At 40.3% G+C, this 27,133-nt stretch overlaps 2 protein-coding genes across 4 annotated transcripts in view; both read left to right on the forward strand.

Annotated features, from left to right (window-relative positions):
- Positions 1-1,594: 1,594 nt before the first annotated feature.
- On the forward strand, positions 1,595-20,280 carry LOC309709487 (uncharacterized protein; the record flags this gene model as incomplete). The annotated part of the gene is made up of 11 exons (XM_082538102.1): positions 1,595-1,614; positions 4,406-5,444; positions 11,404-12,255; positions 13,379-14,209; positions 14,367-15,272; positions 15,422-16,042; positions 16,211-17,188; positions 17,855-18,796; positions 19,103-19,945; positions 20,094-20,215; positions 20,265-20,280. Exons 2-11 carry the CDS (start codon positions 4,632-4,634, stop codon positions 20,278-20,280), a joined length of 6,924 nt encoding a protein of 2,307 aa, XP_082394228.1. The 5' UTR covers positions 1,595-1,614; positions 4,406-4,631.
- Positions 20,219-27,133, forward strand: part of LOC309710430 (uncharacterized protein) — a 44,295-nt gene continuing 37,380 nt past the window's right edge. For all 3 annotated transcript variants that reach the window (XM_082539865.1, XM_082539866.1, XM_082539867.1), the window contains exons 1-3: positions 20,219-20,948; positions 21,063-22,286; positions 23,107-24,084. In XM_082539865.1, coding sequence (XP_082395991.1) covers positions 20,328-20,948; positions 21,063-22,286; positions 23,107-24,084 — 2,823 coding nt within the window. In that variant the 5' untranslated portion in view covers positions 20,219-20,327. The remainder of the gene's footprint in view (positions 20,949-21,062; positions 22,287-23,106; positions 24,085-27,133) is intronic.

Genomic DNA, 27,133 nt, shown 5'->3' on the forward strand with positions numbered 1-27,133 from the left:
TGCCTATTAAATCGGCAGCTTGCACAGCTGGAAAGGCAGCAGCAAAGCTGAAAGGTATATACAGGTTTTAAATCAACATGTGCTCCCATGCAGGCAGAATCTTTTGTCAGTGAAAGCCTTTCAACAAGAAAATGGTAAACTGCTTACTGCCAACTATTGTAACAGTGTGGTTTGTGCTAGAAGAGTCTCGGTGCTGAACCAATCTGCCTACAGTCTAGACCGTTCACCTATTTGATTTAAAAAAAAAAAGACCCAGGACTGTTGAGGACTGGGATTCTATATCAGACAAGAATGGGACAGTCCTGGAATTGGTCTCCTCAGTTCCCAGATGTTTCCCAGGATTGTTGTTAAGATAGATGTTACAGTGGTAAACATGCATTTTCAACTTTTTTTAAGCTGTGTTGTCATCACCATATCATCATTAAAGTCACCTTATTTTTTCTTAAAATGTTACATTTTCTCAGCTTAAACATTAGATATGCTTTCCACATTCTGCTGCGAATAAAACATAGGTTTATGAGATTTGCAAATCATTGCATTGTGTTTTTTATTTAAATTTTATGTCCCAACTTGTTAGTAATTGGGGTTGTACTTTCTATACATGTGAAGCCACTGAAAAGAAGTGAGCTTTCAAAGCTTCCCATCAGCAACTTGGTTTTTGTTTCGTTCCTGGATACACGTGACAGACTCTAATTCACTTTGAGGTCAGCTGGTAAACATGTGAGTGATGCAGTTAAAAATCTGCGATGTCTTAGTTGTGTGAGAGCAAAGTCTGGTCTGCCCTTATCAAAGAGTATGTGGGGGAAAAAAGGATGGTGACAGTGGAGATTTTGGTTATTGTATTTAAACTGACAAGTAGGGAGGGAACAAAAGAAAAGAACATGCTCGTCCCACATCTGGTGATTTCCTGCTGTCTTACATAATATTGACTGACAAACAAATCTGTTGTGAGGAAGAGTGTAAACTGTTTAATGATAAACACTAAATTATAGACAGCCTGTTTACTGTAATGTGCTTTAAATATCAAAGCTAATCATATTATTTATCTCGTAATCATTGTCAGAAGAAAATATGAAACCTAAAGCTCACGATACAACAATGACCTAAGACATTACCTAATGGCACATAAAGGTATTAGTGTGCATTAACATAATTTTAGCTCTACTCTTTTTCTGTTCTAAAACTTTACAAAAACAAAAAGAGGAAACAGAAGGAAGCGGCAGATTGTGAGGATGAGGTAGAGATAAGCAGTTTTGAGATTACTTAATGGATTTTCAGCCCAGGTAGGAGGACACGGAAAAGTTACAGCCTATATCCCCAGATGGAGATTGTGCTACATGTTTCCTGTGTGCGTATCTGTTTGTGTATGTGCACATGTCTGCAGTGAAGCCAGATTTGGCGCTTTCCAAAGAGAGATCATAGCGATTCTGCTGCTCACACATCACACATGACGTAACTCTTCCACACGCCCACACAACACTTGCTCTCTATCCTTCCCACAGAGCTTCCTCAGGCTTACCAGACACTGAGTAGGAAATTATTGACTGTACGACTGAGTAAACATGCATGCCATGGTGGATCTATATTAGTGCTCAAAAATGATGAACTGTGGTGGTGAGTAATCGCTGAGGGTGAATTTCCTCTTTTATGGTAGCAGGATGCTACAGAAGTGATAAATAATAGAGCAAAAGTTTTGCTAAACTTTGTGATATATTCCATATCATCAGTTCACCAGGAAGAAAACTACATATTTGAATATTTTAGTAGTATACACATTTTTGCATTTACATGGTTATCTGTTTCGAATATAATTATAAATTCTGCAGAGCTGCCAAAAGCTGTGATCATGATATGCAACCTCCTTGAACTGGAAAAGTTTTCCAAAGCAGGACCAGATATGATTGTCCAAATTGTCTCTTCTCCTCACATCTGCTCTTTCAGTTGTGACAGAGATAAGAAAGTTAGTACAAGGGGAAAAAACGAGATTATGCAGTCAAAATCTTGACAGGTGTCCAGGTCTGAACCATGGAAGAACTGATATACAGTGGCAGTTGGTGTGAATTTCTTTTGTATGAGCTAAATAAAACAACAAGAGCTGCTTGTGCACAGAGTTACTCATGCATTTTGCTTCACCAAGCATGTTTATTTGTTAATGAAACTAAATGAACTGATACTCTATAATGGAGGCTGTGTGGATTATATCTAGCCCATTATTACTGTGGAAGAGATCCGGAACCAAGGCTGGTTGGAACATTTACCTTAACTAAATTGACAGAGAGCACTATAAGAAGAAAACTTAGAGGCAGGTCAGATGAACTAATTTCTTCTAAGACAGAGTCTAAAGCTGAACTTTACAATATATAAGCCGGGGAAAGCGCTCTCATTCTGTCTTTCAGACAACAGAGGGTCATAGCTTGCTCACTTTCTTAATGGTGCTCGGGCATGCTCACACTGCAAATCCAAAAGAGGACCTAGCACATACATAAAGCAGATGAGGCATTATTTGCCTTTCTTGTGCTCAGTGCTGATTTAAATCCACTGTGCTTTCAGGAACAAGAGAAATAAGTGAACGTGACAGGGGAGCGTCATTTGTCTAGAAAATGCAATTAATCGGGTATAACATTTAAAGTGATGTGAAATTATCCAGTGCTGCTCTTTTTTTTATTATTATTATTATCCAGCTATACTGCAACTCACGATCACAGCAATGACATATCAAATCTGTCAGCGGCCACTGAGAAGACGTTCAGCATAAGGGTAAATTTTCAGGTCTGATCACACGTGACTCCAGGGGAAATAAATCGCTTGTCCCCTTTAATTTCAATTTCCGTGCGTGATCTATATTGTGATCACCTGTCAGATGTGGCGCATGCGCGCAAAAGTGGGAGGCGGAGTGGATGCTGATCGCTCTCTATCCGCTGCCCTGTGCTCTCTATCCCCCGGCGATCAGACAGACACGGATAGGGGATATCTCAGGAAGGTTGGGCAGGATGGGGAGACAGATCAGCTGTTGATGAAGGTACTGTTTCTCTTCGGTTTCTCTTGAATTCTGCGCTTCAGTGTTTGACATTGTGACCGTGGAGGGTGAAGGATGCTTGGTTGCATGCAGGATGGGAGGAGGTGAGCGGGGGGCGCAGAGTGGATAACAGATGGTATTTCGGGAAATCACAGGGATGACAGAGCTGTTACTGGGTTTCGTCACAGTTTTACGCTGGTTTACAATAATCTAGAACAGTATACTACACATTAAGTATAAAAAATATTCGTTAAGATACCCGGTCAAGGACACAAGAAAAAGGTGAGAATGTGTTTTCCATTTTTTCGCTCACCCGTGGGCTTGGGCTGTTATCACCTCGTACCCTCTGCGGACTAAGATGTTGTCCGGTTTAGAATGGTTGGTGGTTATGCATGATGCCTTTTCATATCGGTAAAGCGCCGTGGATACGTCAGATACACCGCGTATGAGTGAACCTGAGCTGCAAGTGAGCATTGCGTAGTAAACGCCGAACGCAGCTGTAATTGCCTATTTAGAAAGATAATTGGTCATCACAGACTTGTATTGTCCTTGATGTTGCTTTTGTCCAAGAAACTATCAGTATTTACTTCCCATGCATTATTTGCTGGGCCGCTACCCGGATGTGCCTGCAGTTTCTCCAGTGAAAGCGCTAGATTTCCTGTGTTTACTCGTCTGGCTGCTGTAAAACACGTCTTGCGTGACATTTTTCACTCCGTGACAATCGGTGCCATTCGGATAATGAAAATCTAATTCTGTCACCGTGAAAAAAAATGGTGTTCTGGACCCGCGAGTCCACCTTCAATAGTCATTTGAATAGGATTTGTAGTAGCCCGGTCAATTGAGAGCAACATCCCCCTCCTGTATTGCACATTAGGCTGTATCGTAGGCTTTAACTGGCTGACAAGGATCTCTCTGATTTGTATAGGCTGCAAGCAGCAGAGCGGTTCTGGTCCCGTCCATGGTACTGAAAGCAACAGTCGGTGTGGAGTAAATCAAAGAGAATGAATCTTTAATGGCTTTAATGACAAATAATAATAGTTCTAACCAGAATGGAAATAAATATAATTTATCAAACACCGGTGTGTCTAATACACAGATTCTTACAGAATATTTATATGAAAATTTCTCTATTGAAAACCATGCAGTTAATAGGTTCAGATAAGGATGCACTTGTCTAAATCGAGTTAAGTACATATTGTGTAATGCATTGATGGTCTTCAAAGTTGAGTTATTAGATTAAGCCAACTTTATGTTAATGTTGAGTGGATGGGTGAAACTACGTTATCCCTTCTTCTACATACTTGTGGTCCGCAAATGTTACTCTCTTTCATTATCCCTCCCTTGTTTCTGTCACCTCACACATCCTCTCTTTGTCTGTCATGTATGTAGGAAGTCTGACGTAGATGCTGAGCCAGAGGAGAGCCCAGGGAGCAGCAGCAGTAGCAGCAGCAGCAGGAGTGGGGCTGTAGATGCCCTCTCCACCGGTCCAGCCCCCCCTCAGGCATCTGTGGGAGAGCCGGGTCAAAGTGGAGACAGTTCCTGCTCTGACTCTGACAGTCCTGTAGATTCCAGCTCCTGCAAGGAGGAAGAGGGGGAGGACGAGGAAGACCCAACAATGTTCTCCTCCAAATTCCTTAGTGGGGCAAACCCCCTCAATGCCGTGTCCTCTGCTGTAAATAAGTTTGGTTTGTTTGGAGATGATGGTGAGGGGGATAAAAAATCACCTCCCCAGCAGGGGCAAAAGCAATCTGGAGAACAGAAGCCAACAGCAGGCTCTGGAAAAGACCATCAACAGCAACCGCATCCCCATAAACCAGGCCAATCTCCCCCTATGCAAAAGACCCAACAACCTCCCAAGCAAGGTTCACCACAGCTACATGGAAATGGACAAACTGGCCCCTCAAACAAACCTGCTGGGCAACAAACAACTTCAAAGACAGGGGCTCAACCTGAAGTCCAGCCTAAAGGAGAACCCCCCAAAAACCAACCTATACAGCAAAGTTCTCCTAAACCTGGAGCTCAACAACAGACAAGGATGCAGCAACAAAACCCCACTAAGACTGGTGCACAAGGGTCAACAAAGGTTGGGTCTGAGGTTGGAAAACAACAGCAGGCATCACCAAAAATTGGGCAGCAACAGCATGACTCGTCTAAGGCAGGACCAGAGCAGAAAGGCATCAGGGCCACATCCCAACAGCAGTCCTCTGATAAGCAAGGGAGTAAGGGACCTGGTCCAACTGGCATGACACAAGCAGGGTCTTCATCACCTGGAACAGCCAAAGCAAGATCAGGGTCAACAGCAGTAGCAAAGCTTTGCCCAGTGTGTAAAACAACACAACTTACAAAAGAACCAGCTAACCATAAAACCTGTACACAGTGTAAAATGGATGTGTGCAGCTTGTGTGGCTTCAGCCCTCCAGACTCTAATGTAAGTAGTGGTTTAATTTAGTCTTAATGTGATCTATTTTATGCTTTCTCGTAATTTTGCTTCAATGCAAATGTTCTTTTATTTGATACTACAAATTTCAAGCAGTTTTCTTTGGTTGGATACTTTTGCTATACACTACACTTACAGAATTAATACATATGTAATTAAAAATATTAATGCAGTGTAGTTTTAATTGATATCATGAGACAATGAGGGCAAATGGCCAGGAGTTGAATGGTTATTCATTTGCATCTATCAATGCATCTTAAAAGTTCAGAATATCATAAAAAATGCATTTTGTCATTTAATTAAAAAAGGTAATATTTAATGCACATTTAAATATTTCAAGCCTTTTTGTTTTCATTTTGACAATCACAGCTCATAGCTCACAAAAATACAAAAATCAGTGTCTCACATTATTCAAATATTTCAGTTTGAGATTAAAACTTCTACTCAAACAGTATAAATACCGTGTATGCCTCAGTCTAATTCAGTGCACGCAACCTCAGTCACGGGGAAGACTGCTGACTTGACTGCTGTTCAGGTGGTGATCTTCGACACCCTCTACAAGGAGAGTAAGCCACAGAAGATCATTGCTGAAACGGCTGCCTGTTTGCAGAGTGCTGTATCATAGAATATTCATGGAAATTTGACTGGAAGGAAAAAGTGTGGTAGGAAGAGGTGCACAAGCAACATGTATAAGTGCAGCCTTGAGAGGACTGTTAAGACCAATCGATTGAAGAACTCTGAAGAGCTTTGCATAGAATGAAGTAACATGTTAGTACAATACTGTGAACAAATCTTGAGCCACCCCTCATTTCTTTATATTTTGCTATGAAAATGTGAGATATGTTCAGCTGTTTACTGAAGCTGTTGCAAAACTACATGGAAATGCAATGTAGAATGCAAAAATCGTGTTTGTATAATTCTGACAAGCATGGAAGTCGGTCTTTGGTATGACCACCTTTATTCACCAACACAGCTTGAAATCTATTAGGCAGGTTTTCTTGTAATTTCTTTAAGTAGTCTTCAGCAATAGTTTTCCAGTCTTTCTGAAGGACGTTCAGCCTCTTCTTTGGATGTTGGTTGCCTTTTATTCCATTTTATCCCAAGATGATCACACACTGTTTCAGTAATGTTAAATGCTAGATTCTCAAGTGACCAATCTATGACTAACAGTCTTCCACTGTGTTTTTCTATCCAGGTATGCTTTAGGCAGTATATTTGAGATCATTTTCATGCTGAAAATGAAGCTGTTGCCAATCAGCCATTTTCGAGTTGGTATTGCTTGGTGGAAAATCTGATGGTAGATATCTATGTGCCAGAGGCTGAAATGCAGCCCCAAAACATGACAGAGTGTCCAGCGTGTTCTACAGATACCTGTAGACACAGTACTCACTGTTGTACTTCTCTTCTGACATCCTTTGTATGTACTGATGATGATTTGAACTAAAATTTGGTTTTGCCACTGATTTTCTGGAGTAGTTTGGCATACTTCCTTGTTTTCCTTCCTTAAGATTAACTCATTTACAGCTACCCTTCTACTGAGACCATTTCAAGATTCACTGAATAGTACATGGATCAACTTAAGGACCAGTGTCAGGTGTTTTCTTGATTTTTTTCCTATTTCTCAAGAACATGACTGTCAGATACTACTCATATCTTATTGATGGTCTAAGGAGCTTGGAAAGAAAAGCGTCTCGAATTCTTTAAGTTGCTTGAAAACGTTTCACCTCTCATCTGAGAAGCTTCTTCAGTTCTAAGGTCAAATGATGGAGAGTCCCAGATTTAAGCCCTATGGGAGTCCCCCAAGAGGGACAATGGACCCCCTAATGATCCTCTACCTAATCACCAAGGTGTGAAAATGGGTGTAGGCCACAATCAGCCAACCATCTGTCTTCTCTGTCCAAAATGTGAACATTGGTGTCCTCGATGGAGTGACCTTTGTACTTTAGATGCAGAGTCTTGTCCCGTCGAGGTGGCTCTTCTATGTTGTGCCATGCGTTTATGAAGTGGCTGTTTGCTCTCTCCAATGTAGAGGTCTGAGCATTCCCTGCTCCACTGTACAGCAGTGTTCCTCGCTACACTGTACAGCAACAGTGCTGTACAGTGTAGCAAGGAACAGTCTACATTAAACAACGATGACCTGGATGACTGAGAACCTTCACAGACATCCTATTGATGGTTTTCTTTAGTCCTGACACATTTTCTTTTTTCTCCACTTGTCAAATTTCTGCAAAATTTTAAGTAAACTCTGTACAACGTGTTAAGAAATGGAGAGTTTTCAGCTAGTAGCTCTTTGGGAATCTATTTCTATAACAATTTATAACTATAGCAATTTATAACTATAGCTAGTTATAAATAAAGTATCTAAAACTTGTATTAACTATTTTATGCCTTTGAAACTGTGTTATTTTTGGACTTTTCATTGATTTAATTTCAGAAGAAATTATATAATTTTGCGATGTGCTGCTGGTAACAAACGTGCCTAAATATATAATTTAAAATTGGTTCTTGGCTAACTTGTCTGTTATGTGTATGTATATGACACTAGTTCATTCATTGAGTTAGGTGCCTTTTTATGCTTGATTGAGTCATAGGCCAGTGTTAAGTGGCTTAACAAACAAGCAAAAGCATTCCATTCATAATTGCTAGGTACAAGGACTGTATTGAAAATGGGAAAATTTAGTCAATATCTAATATCCAAAGAAAATCCTTGAAAGACCTTCACAAAGCTTGAGGAACTCTTGCTCTACTACTTTAAAATTACAAGAAGGAAATAAAATAAAGAGAAATGAGGGCTCGCTCTAGAGTTTTGCACAGCACTTAACTTCAAGAACCACTACACACAAACAGCTTCAGGAAAGGGTCTACAACGATCTAATTTCTATTATCAATCATACCAAACAATCAATACTCAGAGACAATGTCAGAATCGTCTTATCTTGGCTAAGGAGAAAGATATTTCCATTTTCAGCAGGATTTAGCTCATGCACACAGTGCCAAAACTACTAACAAATAATTCGCTGACTATCTTGTCACTGTCCTTGATTGGTCAGCCACCTCACCTGACCTGAACCTCATTAAAAATCTGTAGGGTATTGTCAAGAGGAAGATGAGAAACACCTGACCTGAGAATGTATACAAGATGAAGGTTGCTGTTAAAGCAACTTGATCTTCAAGAACACCTTAGCAAGCTGGTCTGCTGTATGTCACAACACAGCATATTAACAATAATAATAATAATAATAATAATACATTTTATTTGAGGGCACCTTTCAAAAACCCAAGATCACCTTACAAAAGAACAAAATTAATAAAAGAAGCAATAGTCATAAAATAAGTTAAAATTGCAAAGCAGAACTTGACAACAGATAAAATCAGCACTAAAGCGAATAAGCCAGTTTGAACAGATGTGTTTTGAGCTGTGACTTAAATGTGGGAAGAGAGTTTATATTTCTTATGGCTGGAGGAAGAGAGTTCCAGAGTCGAGGAGCAGAGCGACTGAAGGCTCTGTTCCCCATAGTGGTAAGACGTGCGGACGGAACAGTAAGATGAATAGCAGATGAGGATCGGAGAGGGCGGGAAACAGTGGTGATATGGAGCAGGTCACACAAATAGGAAGGAGCAGATTTATGGATACATTTGAACGTGAGAAGTAAGATTTTAAAGTTTATCCTGACTTCTATGGGCAACCAGTGAAGCTGCTGAAGAACTGGCCTAATATGAGCTCTTGAAGGAGTACGCGTTATGACCCGAGCTGTGGAATTTTGAAGAAGTTGGAGTTTATGAAGGGACCTTTTAGGGAGACCAAATAAGAGGGAATTGCAGTAATCAATGCGGGACGTAATAAGACTATGGACAAGGATGGCAGCAGCATGGGGAGTAAGGAAGGGGCGTAAGTGGAAATATGCAGACCAGGTTATGTAATTAATGTGGGACTGGAATGAAAGAGTATTATCAAGTATGACACCCAAACTCTTAACCTGAGGGGAGGAAAGGGTGGGAGAACTTTCAATGTCAATGGAAAAACTGTGGCATTTGGATAAGATAGAGGCTGTACCAACAAGTAAAACGTCTGTTTTATTACTGTTTAGTTTAAGAAAATTGGAGGAGAACCAGGATCTAATCTCGATAAGACAGTTTGAGAGGGAGGTAGGTGGGAGGGATGAATTGGGTTTAGAAGAAATATAGAGCTGGGTGTCATCGGCATAACAGTGAAAATTTATATGATATTTTCGGAATATATGACCAAGAGGGAGCATGTAAATAATGAATAAAAGAGGCCCTAATACTGAACCCTGGGGCACACCAGCAGAAACAGGATGGAGACTTGAAGAATGGAATTTAAATTGGATAAACTGAGTGCTGTCTGAGAGATAGGAGGTGAACCAGGCAAGGGCCGTATGACTAATGCCAATGGATGCTAGCCGGTTCAGGAGGATATTGTGAGAAATGGTATCAAACGCCGCACTAAGATCAAGAAGGATGAGGATGGATAGGAGACCAGAATCAGCTGCCATCAGAAGGTCATTGATAATCCTTAACAAAGCAGTTTCTGTGCTATGACTGGGGCGGAAACCAGATTGAAATTGTTCATAGAGATTATGTTTATTGAGGTGTAAGTGAACTGGGAGGTGACAATTTTTTCAAGAATTTTTGAAATAAAGGGTAGATTTGATATAGGGCAAAGATTATCAAAGTTATGGGGGTCTGCACCAGGCTTTTTGAGAGTTGGAATAAAAGAAGCCTTTTTCAGAGATGAAGGAACGATTCCAGTGTTAAGGGAGGAATGTATAATACTGGTTATGAGAGGAGCTAATGAGGGAAGACAGGCTTTAACTAACACAGTGGGAAGAGGGTCAAGGTGACAGGTGGATGATTTAGATTTTATAATAAGATTAGATACATCAGTTATGGAGGGAAGAGGAAAGCTTGAAAAAAGTGAGGGGAAACAGGAAGTCTACTTCAGAGTTGGAAGCTCCTGCAGAGTTAAGTTGACGGTGGATATCTGAGATTTTACGGGTGAACAAAGACATAAGAGAATTACAAAAGTCAGCAGAATACATATGGGAGGGTAATATGTCTGGAGGTTTTGTAATTTTACTGAACATTGAAAAGAGAGACCTTGAGCTACCTTCATTAGAACTGATTAAACCAGAGTAGTATGTGGATTTGGCTGAAGCAGTGCAGTCCTTATAGAACAAAACATAAACATTATACATTTCTTTATGTAGTCCATTTTGATCCAATAGTATGTTTTCAAGGAGCTCCAATCAAGTATTGAGTGTATAAATGAACATATTTTTCAGAGGTTTGATATTTTGTGTTGTAAATCCTTTTTTGATTGATATTCTTATAATCTGAGATAGAGATTTCTGATTTTCCTGAGATATAAGCTATAATCAAAATTGCTATCTTTTATCTAACAATTAAAGCAACAAAGACTTGAAATATTTCACTTAATGTGTTTTAGCACATTAGCACATACTTTGAACAAAGTATATTGTTCAAAGTACTTTGCAATGTCTTTTCACATTCACACACAAGGGGTTTTACAATTTTGGGTTCAATGTCTTACCAAAGGACACGGAACCCTTACCGTGCTAGTAGTGGGCAAGCTACTTGGTGACACCAAAGTTCTTACAAGATGAAATATTGTACTATCGCAAGTATTGTACATTTTATGTCATGTATTTGAAAACTGCTGTTAGATTGTGTTTAATTAGTATTGAATTAACACGGGTTTAGCACTGGTAGAGCTAAATCAATCTGGTACCATTATTGAATCACTAGTTTTTACATTTTTTTTATTTTCAAAAGTTTCAAAACTCAGTTGTGATGTCCCTTGAATAATTTGGGGAAATGTACTTTTTTTCTTCTTTCACCTTATTACATTATGTGCATCTATCTGCACATATCTTTTAATAAATTTATTTGTCTTTGTTTTTTTGTACAGGCACACGAGTGGCTTTGTCTTACTTGCCAAATACAGAGAGCTCAAGGATCTTCTGAACTGCCAGGACCTCCCATGAAAAACCCCACACCTAACAAAATGTCTGGTCCCCAAAAACAGACACCATCAGCTGCTGAGCCTGTCAAAAAGGAAATATCAGCACCAGGTTCACCGCAGAAAATCCAGTCTAAATCAACAAAAGTGCCAGAAAAGGCAGAAGCTGCTAAAGGACCGGAGGCTCAAAAAAAAGGCAGTCCAGCACCTGTTCAGAAAATGACACCTGAGGCCCAGAGAGCATCAGGATCTCCTAAGCCACACCAAACTAATCAGACTGAACGCAAGCAAAGCAGTGCCACCTCAGCACCCCAGCAGCAGTCAGGAGGTTTATTTGGCTTTGGAGGTACTAAAACTGAAACTGCAAAGACAGAAGATTCAGTGACTGGAAAGATGTTTGGGTTTGGTTCGTCTATTTTTAGTTCTGCATCTAATTTGATAGCTTCTGCTGTTCAAGATGAGGCTAAAACAACTCCACCGGTTTCTCCTAAAATGCAATCTTCCAAGGAGACCAAACCGCCTTCTATCCAAAAGTCAGAACAAGACAAGAAACAAGAACAACCTCAACAAGCAAAGGTTCATCCAGCTGGACAGGCAAAAGCAGAAAAATCCCTGCCAGTCACTCCAAAGACAGCAACAACTTCCCACACTGCTCCGACTACAAGCCAATCCACTTGTCCTCTCTGTAAAATAGTGCTTAACATGGGCTCGAAGGATCCTCCCAACTACAACACATGCACTGAATGCAAAACCGTTGTCTGCAATCAATGTGGTTTTAACCCCATGCCAAACGTTAATGAGGTAAGAGGTGCAGTTTACTGAAGTAACTTAGGAAAATTAAAATAAAATGTATATCTTTTTAATTTTGGAGTTTTAAAGGGTCAGTACATTTGTTTGCTGTAATATTTTACAGATTTCTCAGAAGTGTCTTTTACTTGGACTTCTGAGGCATGCTTAAGAATTAAGCTTGTTGAAGCTGTTAAGATCCTTTTTTATGTTATTTCATAGATTGGAGAGCTATTATCAAAGAACCATTACATGTTAGATGATATACAAAATTTTGTTACATTTGAGCGTTTTTCACAAAGTTTTATGAACACAGAAGTTACCCGAGAAAGCTATTTTGTTTTTGTTTTCATGTGCAGTCCTGTTGAACGTCTGATACTTTGACTAAGAGTCACACTGAGAATGCTATTTGTCAGATCCTTTAATCATGCTGAGCAGGGGAAGGCTCACACTCCTGCAAACAGCTGTCTTTTCCATTAGACCTAGATCTCTTTTCAAGTAAAAGGGAGTGGCATTTTATTTCTTTCAATAATTTTACCACTCTTATATGGTTATATAACAGAAACAAGAAATAAAAATGCTCAGTAATGCTTGAACAGTGTTGTTGCTTTTTCACATTCATACTGTGCAAGTTCCTGTTCTTGGATTTTGGACAAAGACATTTACTTTTAAAGGTGTTTTCAAAATACATCACTGCTCAAAGTAAAGCCTTTGAGGGTAAATGACAAAGTACCTACTGTGTTGTGATACTGCCTTAAACTAAAATAATACTATCATTATTGCTCTCAGTTTTTTAATTTGTAAGTTAAACAAATAGTTATTGGCGATTAATCCTTCTTTAAGCTTTTGTTTTGCTGCACTATTTTTAGTTGGAAAACCAAATTTATTTGGATACAGTTAAAATACATTACATTGTCTCATGTAGATATTTGGTGCTACAAATAGCACCATAAAGTACTATCCCAATCTTAAGCTGATTTTTGGACCACCACAGTTCTTGCTTACTGTAGTTATAACATTTTTTGTGCATTTGTATTTCTATGGTTCTTTTCTCTTTTTGTGGTTTTTTTTCCATAAGACTGTTTTTGTGTTTTTAGGATTAATACATTTATAATGTATTTTATGCTGTTCTTTTAAGGGGAAGGAGTGGCTATGTCTAAACTGCCAGGTGAAACGGGCTGCTGGAGGAATTGGACCTCAAATTGATACATCTTTGGGAAAATCTTTCAAAAAGACTACTCCCACACAGCCTACACCACAGAAGACTAATGCACCAGGCTCTCCCCAGAGAAAAGTACCAACATCAGCACCACAGCCAGCAAAGACTAAAGAACCAGACAGTCAAAAGGCAGTCAGCCCAGCTCCTGGTCAGACAGCATCTCAGGAGAACAAGAAGACACAACCGCAGCAGACGAATCAAACTGTAGGAAAGCAGGAAAGCACCACTAAAGCTGCACAGCAAGAGTCCGGAGGCCTCTTTGGTTTTGGTGGTGCTAAAACTCAGCCTGATGCTACAAAGCCTGCAGATTCAGTGACAGGGAAAATGTTTGGTTTTGGTTCCTCCATTTTCAACTCTGCATCTACTTTGATTACCACAGCTGTTCAAGATGAACCTAAAAGTACACCACCTGTTTCTCCCAAGATGTCTGCTGCAAAGGATTCTAAACCCCCCACTTCGAAATCTCCTCTTCCAGTCAAGAAGCTGGAAGAGGCCAAAAAAACAGAGGAACTACAGAAAGCCAAGGGCTCACCACCAGTACAGCCAAAAGCAGACAAGCCATCATCAGAGCAACCAAAGAAAGCATCAGCTCCACCAGTTGTTTCCAAGGCAGGCCAGTCTACCTGCTCTCTCTGTAAACTGGAACTTAATGTTGGCTCTAAAGATCCTCCCAACTATAATACTTGTACTGAGTGCAAAAACACTGTCTGCAACCAGTGTGGATTTAATCCTATGCCAAATGTTAAGGAGGTAAGTTAAGAAGAATTGTGTCGAATATAACAATTTATTTGAACAATAACTGTGACATTATGTCTTTTTTATTGTTGTCACTTTAAAATGTCTTAACATTAAAATGTATTCCGCAGCACGACTGATTGAATTTTTAAATATTGTTGCTCCATTGTAGGTGAAGGAGTGGCTATGTCTCAACTGTCAGATGCAGAGAGCACTGGGAGCATCAGAACCTCCAGGAACTCCCATGATGAAAATACAGGCGTCACCGAGTAAAGTCACTGCACAAGACAGTGCCCTAAAGAAGGAAACTCCCCCAGTGGATAAACTTCAAAAGAAAGAGAATGTGACATCTGCTGAATCTAAATTAAAGGAGCCCTCTCCATCAAGCTCACCTCAGCGGAAAGTGCAAAAGCCAGGAGAACAGCTGGCAAAGACTGAAGATGTGAAAGGATCTGAAAGTCATAGGCAGGCCAGTCCAGCTTCTGGTCAGAAAAATGCACAGCAAAGCTTGAAGACAGGTCCTCAGAAGCCAACAGATCAGATAAATCAACCAGGATCTAAAAGGGGTAGTACAGCATCGACACAAGGGGAATCTGGATCGTTCTTTGGCTTTGGCAGTTCTACAACTCAACCTGATTCTGCAAAGACCCCTGAATCACTAGGTGGAAAAATGTTTGGCTTTGGTAGCTCCATCTTCAGTTCTGCATCGACTTTAATAAACTCAGCTGTCCAAGATGAATCCAAAAAGACACCACCAGTGTCTCCTAAGATGTCTTCTGCACGTGACTCCAAGTCTCCCACTGTCAAGAAACTGGTACAGGAGAAAACATCAGAGCAAACACAAAAAGACAAAGGTTCACCATCAGTACAGACAAAAGCAGGCAAACCTCCTGAAGAGGCATCCAAGACAGCACCTGCATTGCCTGTCGTTTCTAAGACAGGCCAGTCAACTTGTCCGATCTGTAAACTGGAACTCAATATGGGTTCTAAAGACCCTCCCAACTACAACACCTGTACTGAGTGCAAAAACACTGTCTGCAACCAATGTGGATTTGATCCTATGCCAAATGTTAAGGAGGTAAGAAAATACTTGAACAATCACCTATACATATTACATATATAAATGTTTGTCAATGAACTTATTACAGTCTTTTAATAGTAAAATATTCTATTGCATTAAAACTACCCTGACTATATTTTAATTAATTTTTCCTTGCTTTAATATAGGGGAAGGTGTGGTTATGTCTCAACTGTCAGATGAAAAAACCAGCAGAGCAACCAGAAAAGCCACCGCAGAGCCAAAAGACAGGACCTCAAAAACCACCTGAACAGAGAAATCCAACTGAAATCAAAAAGAGTAGTATTACATCCACTACACAAGAGGAGTCTGGAGCTGTCTTTGGATTTGGCCGTTCCACACCTCCCTCAGATTCTACAAAGCTTGGTGAATCACGGGGTGGAAAAATGTTTGGCTTTGGTACCTCCATCTTCAGTTCGGCTTCGACTTTAATAAACTCAGCTGTCCAAGATGAATCCAAAAAGACACCACCAGTTTCTCCTAAGCTTCCTGTCTCAAAGGCGAGTGAATCACCATTTGTTCAGAAGCAGGAGCAGGAGAAGAAGGCTGTGCAAGTTCAAGAAGCCAAGACCTCTCCCCTGATACAAGCCAAAGTAGAGAAAGAGCCAGCTTCACCAGCTCTTCCAAAGGCAGGCCAATCTACCTGTCCACTCTGTAAGATGAAACTCAACTTTGGCTCAAAGGAACCGCCAAACTACAGCAAATGCACTGAATGCAAGAACACTGTGTGTAACCAGTGTGGATTCAATCCAATGCCAAATGTGTCAGAGGTAGGAGAAGCAATAATTACTCGTTTTACTTTAATAAAACTTCAATAAAATGCACGGCATAAATTACATATATAGACCTGTAATTGAATTGTTATTACAACATTAATTTAGATGTTAATATTATTTTAAATGTTTCATATTTTAATAAAATATACTTTGTTTTTGCAGGTTGGTTATGCAGAATGGTTATGTCTGAACTGTCAGATGCAGAGAGCTCTTAGTGCAGCTGAACCCACAGGGCCTCCTGTGAAACACCTCCATGGAGATAAAAAAATTTCTCCATCTGCTGTACATCATAAAGCAATAGTTACTGATCAAGTGGAAACTAAAAAGGAAATAAAATCAGATGCAGCTCCTAAGATGGAGACTCCAGGGGCTTGCATACTTCAAAAGAAGGACACAGCCACACTAGGCTCTCCTCAGAAGACACGGTCCACAGCAGTAGCACCTTCATCTAAGGAGGCTAAAGGACCCGAAAGTGAAGGACATCCTAGCCCAACTCCTGGTGAGAAAAAGCCTCTTGATATTTCAGTTGCATCAGGCCCTGAGAAACCAACTGACCAGGGAAGTCAACCGGGATTAAAACAGAGTAAGGTCACCACAGTCACACAAGAGGAGTCTGGAAACCCACTAGGTTTGGGTGGTAAAATCGTAACTGATACTTCAAAAACAACAGAATCCATCAGTGGAAAGATGTTTGGCTTTGGATCTTCCATTTTCAGCTCAGCATCCACTTTGATATCATCTGCAGTTCAAGACGAATCACGGACCACACCACCAAGCTCTCGAAAAATGTCTGCGCCAGCACAAGTCTCGCCGAAGATGTCTGCTGCAACCAAGAGTTCTCCAAAAAGTACACCAACAGTTTCTCCCAAGATGTCACCGGCAAGGGAGCCTAAAACTCTTCCTCAGAAGCCAGAACAAAAGAAGAAACCAGAAGAATCCCACCAAAGCAAAGATGATAAAGCTCTACCACAAGTAGCAAAAGTGTCTCATATGGCTCCTAATGCAGGCCAGACAACCTGTCCACTGTGTAAGGCTGAGCTTAACATAGGCTCCAAGGACCCACCTAACTATAACACCTGCACTGAGTGCAAGAACATTGTCTGCAACCAATGTGGATTTAATCCCATGCCAGTAGGAGAGGTAAGTACATGAATACAAGATTTAAAAAATATTGTCTGTTTTCCACATTGCCTGTAGTGTCAAAACAATCAAATACCACCATGCTGGCAGCAGTTATAGTCTCAGGCATGTTTTTGTGGTCATCTGTGTCCATGTCCGTGCATCTCAGACTTGAAAACATCTCAAACACACCATGTGATTTTTTAAAAAATTTTTTAGCCAAACACTGTAGTGTACTCAGAATTTAGTTATCAAAAGTCAATGCCACTGTGAGCTGAAAATATGCCTTTTGTCATAATTAATAAATCAGATGATAATTCTTATAAAATTTAATATAAATGGCTAATAGGATTAAAAGATATAGTGATGATGTCTTATAAAGAGAAGTTAAAACATTTTTCAAGCCATTATCCAATGCTCTATCTCAAGAGCAGAGGTAATATAATAATCCTATTTCACTTTGGGCCAGATACTGTGTAGGTGACTTTAATCTTTGGTACCGGCCTTTTGAATTCAATCATTAAAAGTTGCTTTTTAAAGTAATTTATTTGTAGATGTATCATCTGTGGTATTAAACTATATTTAAGTAGAGATTTGATGAATTTGTTTTGATGCATAATGTATACATTTGATGATATAATCTGTAGTTATAAAACATCACTTAACCAAGTGTCTATTATATTTTAGGTAAAAGAGTGGCTGTGTCTTAATTGTCAGATGAAAAGAGCAGTAGGAGCTTCTGAGCTTACTGGACCTCCATCACTAAAGTCACAAATGTCACCCAATAAAGTTTCTTTACCTGCTACAGTCCAGTCCAAGGAATCTTCCAAACTGACTACTCCTCAAACAAAGGACAGTCCAGACACAGCTGTACAAAAGCAAACCTCAGAAGCAGTCTCCCCACAAAGAAAACAATCAACAGCATCTGTGAAACAGGCTAGCCCAGCACCTGAACGTAAAACATCGGAAGAAAAAGCGAAAACAGCTCCTGAAAAAGTCCCAGATCAGGCAACCCAACATGGTCGTAAGCAAACTAATGCCAAAGCAGCAACACAGCAAGAGTCAGGAGGCTTCTTTGGCTTTGCTGGTCCTAAGCCTCAACCTGAAGCTGCAAAGTCTGCAGAGTCAGTGAGTGGAAAAATGTTAGGCTTTAGTTCTTCAATCTTCAGTTCTGCATCTACTTTGATAACCTCAGCAGTTCGGGACCAGCCAAAAACTACTCCACCAGTTTCACCTAAGATGTCTCCTGCAAGGGAAACCAAATCTTCCACTGTAAAGAAACCAGAACAGGAGACGAAATCTGATCAACCAGAGCAGATAAAGGGTCCACCATCAATCCAGTCAAAAGCAGAAGAGATGAAGCCCCCTGCTTCCCAGAAGCTGGAGCAGCAGAAGTTAACTGAGCCATCCCTGCAGACCAAAACACCAGCATCAAGACAGGTGCCATTAGAATCTCCAAAGGCAGCAGCTTCCCAAGCAGCTGTCAAACCAGATCAGTCTACCTGCCCACTCTGTAAGGTCAAACTTAACACTGGTTCCAAGGATCTGCCCAACTACAATACCTGCACTGAATGCAAAAACACTGTGTGCAACCAGTGTGGATTTAACCCTATGCCAGACGGAACTGGGGTAAGACTAAGAAGAAAATAAAACATGTTATTATTGACACTTTGTATTTAACTAATATCAGCAGACTTATACTTTTGAAATGTCTCTTGTTGACCTAGATTTCAGGATTTCAAGGAATATTCATCCAGGATTTAGGAATATTAAATAATGAAAAAATACTACGTATTACTAGATGTATTACAGCATTGGAAAAGTAAACTAAAATAAAAATAACTAGTTTAATAAACAATCAGTATTTGTAAATAGATCACCTAACAGTATGTGTGTGTGTATATAACTTTTAATTTTATTTAATTTTTCTTTCAGGCAAAGGAGTGGTTATGTCTTACCTGCCAGATGCAGCGGGCTCTAGGAGTAACAGAGCCTCCATCAGTAATTTCAGTGAATGCTCAGACACCTGCAAAACCCCAAAAGAAAGATGTCACCAGCCCAGCTGAACCTGAAAAGAAGGTGTATTCAGCACAGCAGTCACCTCAGAGGAAACTATCCGTAACGGCACAGCCTGCTACATCTGAGACTAAAGTCAAGCCAGAGGTTCACAAACAGGCCACCCCGGTTTCTTCTCAGAAAATACAACAGAAGCCCCAGAAAACATCAGCTCCTAACAAATCACCAGACCAAATCAGGCAGCCTGAACGTAAGCTGAGTACTGCCACTCCACCACCACGAAAAGAATCGGGAGGCTTCCTTGGATTTGGCAGTGGTAAATCTCAACCTGATGCTGAAAAGCAGGCAGAGTCTGTGACGGGGAAAATGTTTGGCTTTGGTTCTTCTATTTTCAGTTCTGCATCCACTTTGATTACCTCAGCTGTTCAGGACCAGCCTAAGACTCCACCAGTTTCTCCCAAGTTATCCCCTGCAAAAGAGATCAAATCCCCTGCTACCCAGGAGAAAACCAAGGCTGAACAACCCCAGCTGATCCAGACACCACCATTAGTCTCAGCCAAAGTTGACAAGGCTCCATCAGAACCTCCAAAAACAGGTGAAGCCTCCCAAACCACCGTCAAACAAGGCCCGTCCACCTGTCCGCTTTGTAAGGCTGGGCTCAACATAGGGTCTAAGGATCTGCCTAACTACAATGTCTGTACTGAATGCAAGAAAACTGTCTGTAACCAGTGTGGATTTAACCCAACACCAAATGAAACGGAGGTAAATAAACCAAAAATGTAGTTATTAAAATGTATGTTATGTATAATATATACGTTATGTTTTCTTAACTGTGGCGATTTATGCTTTTATTTTAAAAATTTAGTTGTTAAAGACACACTTACTCAAAATAATATGCTTTTCCTTGTAGATGAAGGAGTGGTTGTGTCTGACTTGCCAGATGCAACGAGCCCTCACAGCAGCTGAATCAGTACAGCCTCCACTGATGAAACCTCAGGCATCACCCAGCAAAGCATCCGCACCTGCCGCTGAGCAAAAAGATGTCTCTGAGACTAAAACGAAAGATATTATTCCCACACAGAAAACAGACGTATTAGAGAAAAAGCAGAAAGAAAGTCCAAAACCAGAGGCACCAGCAGAGAAAATGGATATCGTACATCGAACTCCAGATATCGTTCCACCTGCAAAAGACACCACAGCTACTGTTTCAGCTGAAGCAAAAGAGGAGAAAGTTAGTTCACTGCCTGCCAAGGATGTTCAAGCCATCACTGCACCTCCAAGCGAAGAAAGACAACTGCCTTCCCAAGGTGCACCTGTTATCACTAATGCTGAAACTTCAGCTATGAAGAAAAGTGATCTCACACCAAGTTTTCCTCTGCCTAAAGAAGATTCAGAAAAGGAAAACAATAAAGTTGAAACACTTCAGAAAACAGCTGAACAGCTGATTATATCCTCTGATCAAATACAGGAAAAACAACCCCTAAGCAAAGAATCACACCAAGTTGTTGCTCAGAAACCACAACTGGAAAAGAAGCAACCTCAGCCAGTCAAGGCTCCTCTATCAGAGCAGACAACAGTGGATAAAACACCAATAGAGTCTGAAAAACCAGAAGCTGCTCCCAAAGGGGCTCACTCTACTTGTCCACTCTGTAAAGCAGAACTCAACATGGACTCCAAAAATGTTCCAAACTACAACACCTGCACTGACTGCAAGACCACTGTGTGCAACAAGTGTGGATTTAGTCCTATGCCAAATGTAACAGAGGTAATTAAATGTTTTATCAGTGTAGAATGCCTATTTAGACATAGTTCTAGTATTGGTTTGAATTTGCTTGTGTGAGAGAGAGATTGACAGAGCTCATGTGTGTTTTTCATACAGGTAAAGGAATGGCTATGTCTCAACTGTCAGATGCAGAGAGCACTTGGAGCCTCTGAACCTCCAGGCCTACCAATGATAAAACCACAACCTTCACCAAGCAAAGAGGTCCCTGCCAGCACACAGAAGACAGACATCTTGACAGCTTCTAAGAAAGATGTTTCTAAGCCAGATGTACCCAAAGGTGACCTTGTTAGCATTCCTGCAGCCAAAGAAACTGTCTCCCCTGTCAATATTGACCTAACTAAAGAGGTTGCTCCAAAAGTTGCTTCATTGCCTGACAAAATGATTTCATCCACTATCATAAAGACGGATGTTTCGCAAAAGCCTTCTGCAGAGACTCCCAAGGGACAGCCAGACACACCCCAGCAACAAACTCCAAAAATTCAGCCTGCCGCTCCCCCTGATTCAAAGACAGAAAAGGCACCCCCTCAACAGGCTCCAAAAGCTGCATCTTCTTTAGCTAAGTCTGCTCTTCCATCAGACCAAGAAGCAAGAAAGGCACCCCTTCAACAGCCTCCAAAAGCTGCGACCCCTCCAGCTAAATCTGCTCCATCACCTGTTCAGCCTGCAAAACAGGAATCAGGAGGCTTTTTTGGTTTTGGCAGTCCTAAAACACAGCCTGCTGCTGCAAAATCCGCTGAGTCAGTGACAGGAAAGATGTTTGGCTTTGGATCATCGTTCTTAAGCTCTGCATCCAATTTAATAACATCAGCTGTTCAAGATGAGCCTAAAACTACACCACCAACGCCACGTAAAATGTCCACCACAGCCAGTGTCACTCCTAAAACTACACCACCAACGCCACGTAAAATGTCCACCACAGCCAGTGTCACTCCTAAAACTACACCACCAGCACCACGTAAAATGTCCACCACAGCCAGTGTCACTCCTAAAACTACACCACCAGCCTCTCCTAAAACATTACCTGCAAAGGACACCAAACCACCGCCTGTCCAGAAAACAGAGGAGAAGAAACCAGAGAAACCACAGCAGGATAAGACTCCTTCAACAGTTCAAGCCAAAGTGGACAAAGTTCCATCAGAGCCCCCTAAGGTGCCAGTAGACACCCAAGGTGCTTCAAAAGCAGATCAGTCTGTCTGCCCACTCTGTAAGGTGAAACTTACAGTGGGCCCCACAGATCCTCCTAACTACAACACTTGCACAGAATGCAAGACAACTGTCTGCAATCAGTGTGGCTTTAATCCAGTACCAGATGATTTAAAGGTATGCAACTTTCTGTTTATTGTTGCCCTTTTTGTAGTTTTCATATTTTTGTCACTCAATTATTGTGGGTCCTACTAAATCAAGTATTACTTGATTTACAAAACAATCCAGCCATAACAGCTTTATGAATATTTAACTGATGTTAATCTGAATTTAATCTAAATCTAAAGACTTAATCTAAATTATTTGTAATAAATTGCCTGAATTGGCTTAATTTTTGCCATTTATCTCCAGTAAAATGCACAAATTATAGGAAGAATTTGAATACCAAATTTGAGAAATAATTTGTTAAAATATAGATGTTTTATTTTTCAAGAGACATCGAAAACATGTTGCATACCCCAATTTGAGACTGTAACTTTTGAAACTTACATTTGGAGAAGAATTATCAGATTGAGTTGATAAAAGCTACGCTACTCTGAGTCAAAAATATAAAAAATAAAAGTAACAAAGCTGGGCATTATAGAAAAGCTTTTAAAACAATACAGGAGCTCTCACAGTTCCTATTGTTTGAAAAAAAGTTCGCCTCTGATTTTTTTTTATAATTATGCCTTATTAAAATTGCATTAAAAGAAAATAAAAACTACATTACACTGGTAAAACAGTTTGAGAAATTAAACACATTTTATTTTTCAATGATCATGATTTGTTTGTATGAATGAATCCCCTTTGAATATATGCACGTTACATTAGTAACCTTGATATCATTGGATATTCTTTGTGCTTTAAAATCATTGCACCTTCATCTGATTTCAGAACACTGTTATTGTTTTTTTATTTATTGGACAGTGATTTATGCTTTCCATTACACTTGTTCCAGGTAAAGGAATGGCTTTGTTTAAACTGCCAGATGCAGAGAGCCCTTGGAGTATCTGAAGCCATTGAACCTACTGTGGTGAAACCCCAGCCCATGCCAAGCAAGGTTTCTACACCTCCTCGCTCTGAACAGAAGGACACACCGACATTAGTCCAGAAGGAGAAAGCTGCAGAGTATGCAGATGTCCAAAAAGAGGCTACTCAAATAGTTCAACCCAGAAAAGAAATTCTCAAAGGTGAGGCTCCAGTGCCAACTGCAGTCCAAAGGATGGACAAAGCACAGCAAGATTCTAAGGAAAAGGCACAAGGACATGCTCAGGATGTGGCCAGCCAGCCAAAGCTTGTGGAAAAACCCCCACAAGGACAGATTTCACAACCTACAAAGCCAGAAGTAAAGTCAGGTTTCGCAAAACAAGAAGCTGGCAAACTACCACAACAGCCATCAAAGCCATTGACCCAATCTCCCAAGCCTGCCCCACCACCAGCTCAACCAGCGAAACAGGAGTCTGGTGGTTTCTTTGGCTTTGGTGCCCCTAAACCTACTGTTCCAAAGCCTGCTGAGTCAGTGACTGGGAAGATGTTTGGTTTTGGTTCATCAATTTTAAGTTCAGCATCTACATTGATAACCTCGGCAGTTCAGGATGAACCTAAAGTTACACCACCTACTCCACGGAAGATGTCCACTACAACAAGTGTCAGCCCTAAACCTACACCTCCGGTTTCTCCTAAGATGCCCCCAGTAAAGGATAGTAAACCACCGGCAACACAGACACCTGATCCACTTCAACAGGCCAAGGCTACACCATTAGCACAGGACAAAGTGCTTCAGGTTGCTCCTAAAGAAAGTCTGTCTACCTGTCTGCTCTGTAAGGTCAAACTCAATGTGGGAACGAAGGAGCCACCCAATTACAACACCTGTACTGAATGCAAGAACATTGTCTGCAATCTTTGTGGATTTAACCCCATGCCTCATACAGCAGTGGTAAGTACAAAAATACTCTTGAATACACATATTAATGTTTCAGTTACAATTTACAGAAAAAAGGGAGTTTTTTTCATCAGCTGATATGCCTTGTGTTCAACTGGCAGGAGTGATCCTCATCATGATCATGTCTTTTTGCATTAATGTGACAAAAGCACCTTATTTTAATATTCAGTGTTTCCATTGGGGAGCCAAACATGAGTAAGAGCACCACAGAGTGATAGTGAAGTGGCCATGTTGCTCCATTTGCACACTTTTCAACATAATTTATTTCAGTGGCTTCTTATTTTATATAAAACAAATTGTTCCAGTACAAAAGTTTTGGTCAGGCACATTGTTGGCTTTCATGTAAAAGTTGCATAAAATCTAATATAAGAACACTCACGTTTTGGCAATGCACCTGAGACATGTTAATGAGCATGTTAATGACTTTACAAGTGTTTGGTAGTCCTAATGCTGCTATTTATCAGTACAGTAAGTTTGTATCCTTACTACACTTTCTGTTTATGTGGTGTTTCTTGTGCTATTAAATATTGGTTTGGAGTGTTCAGGCTGCACCAACATATTTTAGCACATTTTTACTCTGAGGAATATTCCTTTCTGTTGCAAAGGGTGGAAAAACATAGACTGACTGTCATAAAGCTTTTTATTCCTTCTGAAAATAGAGCACACCCGAGGCAGCATTTTGCTCTGTTGTTTGATTTTCTTGACAAAGAAAATAAAATACAAGTGGAGTAGAATATTAGATGAAGGTGCCACAGCAGCTAGAATCTGATGAGAACTTCAATTTATATGTATTTTCAGACTTTGATTTTGAAGAGCTGTCTGTGTCCATTCAGTTTATTATGTCTTAGTGTTTGGAATAATTACAATGTAAAACAAATCATACCAAAACTACACTCTCTCTAACTGCTGTGGTTCTCTCTCCACGGAAGATGCCAGGGTTATTACATAACTGCTCATGAGGAGAGTGCTTCAGCTGGCCAGGAGCACTGAAAATGTATTAAAGTGATTGACGGTTGCGCAACCGCATTAGCGAGATGGGATCTACTGCCATAGGAGACCCGGGTCAAGGGAATCTCCATCCCCCATAAGAGATTTGAGATGGCAAAGCCCTGTGATATGCCAATAAGTAGAGTTGAAACAGATTAAGTCCAGCAAAACAGTGCAGTACATTAGAAGAGCAGACATTTCTTATCAGGCCATCTGCTCTCACACGCAGCAGTGGCTCCATGTAATTCAACAATTTCCTCTTCGTTTTGGTGACATGAATATACACGTGTACCTGCTTTGTGACTTACCCACGCACATACAACGTGTAGCTGAATGAAATGTGCAGTGCTGTCTACTCTTTCTTTGTGAAATCCTAGACTTTACTATAATTAAGTGAACAAATACCACAACGCTTTTTTAAATCTCCTGAGATGTGGATTTAAGAGTTGATGCTGTAATTTGTTCTGGCACACTCAGACCTGAATCTTTTTTTCTTTCATTTTCCCAGTGACAGATAACCTAGAATGACATGTGCCATTTATGCAATTGACACTTGTCACTTTTTTCGTTGACACAACAAAATGGTAATAACCTGGAGCTTGAATTTGGATTGTGTTCTGGGGGCTGGGGGGATGTGAGTCAGAGTTTGCTGCTTTGGGTGTACAATGCACATGTTTTTTCTAAATATGTGATGAAAACAGAAAAAGCTTCAGTATGACTGGATAGCACGATAGGATGCCATATTTGCTGCTGTCCTATGACCTGCTTTGTCCAAAATGGGTGTGTTCACCAGTTTACTATCTGGGTTTTTTTAGCACCCTTTTAAAATATCAAAAAGTAATGTTTGAAAGAAGAGGAGGTAAAGTGAGTGCCATCAGCAAGTCTATTCATTTTTTTCCGTTTGCCTGTTCTGCTTCAGCTGATGCCATCAAAAGCCTGGGAGTGACTGTTGTCTGACAAGTAGGGCACACGTGTGTTGTGCTTTGCTAGCTAAAGCTTAGAGTGTGACAGCTGTGACAGTATGAATGATGATTCCTCTATTTTCTGTGTTACCACTGGTTTAAAATAGAATATTTGTTCAGCTTTACCAGTACAAAAGCCCCACATTATTACTGTCCATTTAAATTGGTTTACTATGAGACCCAGTAGTTGCCTCAAGGTAAGACAGTACTGTCAAGGTACAGAGGAGTACCTTGACATTGCTATGTTAAGTTGCTACATTTCAGCTAATAGGAAGAAAAAAATTAATAGTTCTAGAAAGAGCTGTGTGATATATAGCTAATTTTGCATGATTTCACAATTTTATGGTGTTAAAAAGTAATCAGTCAGCAGGCTAATTAATGTTTTTTAAATTATTATTTTTTGCGGGGTAGTTCAATATTATGGTAAATGGTCTGATTCTCATATAGCACTTTTCTACTCTCCCAAAGTACTCAACGCACTATATACAACATGCCTCATTCACCCATTCACACAAGCACTTCTAAACTAAACTCAAGTGCAAACTAATCTACACACACACTACATTCACACTCCGATGAACGCATCAGAGGGCAACTTGGTTCTTGCCCAAGAATATTTGACATGCAGACTGGGGAAGCCAAGGATCAAACCACCAACCTTCCAATCAGTAGCTAATCTGCTCTACCTGAGCTACAGTCACCGCTATGTGAGCATAATATCATGTATGAAAATCTCACATGCATAAGCTTAATGATGCGGTCCAGCATTAAAGAGGTGACAACAACAAGTCTGTAAACGCTGAAGCTGTTGAATGTTCTTTAAGAATTTCCCAGTTTAAATTCATGAAAGTTGAAGCAATGGAAATTAGTCACAAGATCCAACATTTATCAAAGAAGGCCACCTTTGGAGTGCATGTGCCACCCTTGGCAACCATCAAAAAATGGTCTTAACTTAAATTTGAACTTAAATGGAAATTTAAACTTCTGGAGGCGTGATGGCTGTTTCTGGTTTATGTCAGGTGTCGAGAGTAATCGCTGGTGGGCGTATTGAATTAGTCACTGAATGTCACATTGCAAAGTAAATGCATCTCAGT

Source organism: Aulonocara stuartgranti, assembly GCF_965226115.1.
Source record: "Aulonocara stuartgranti genome assembly, chromosome: 7".
NCBI classification, from domain to species: domain Eukaryota; kingdom Metazoa; phylum Chordata; class Actinopteri; order Cichliformes; family Cichlidae; genus Aulonocara; species Aulonocara stuartgranti.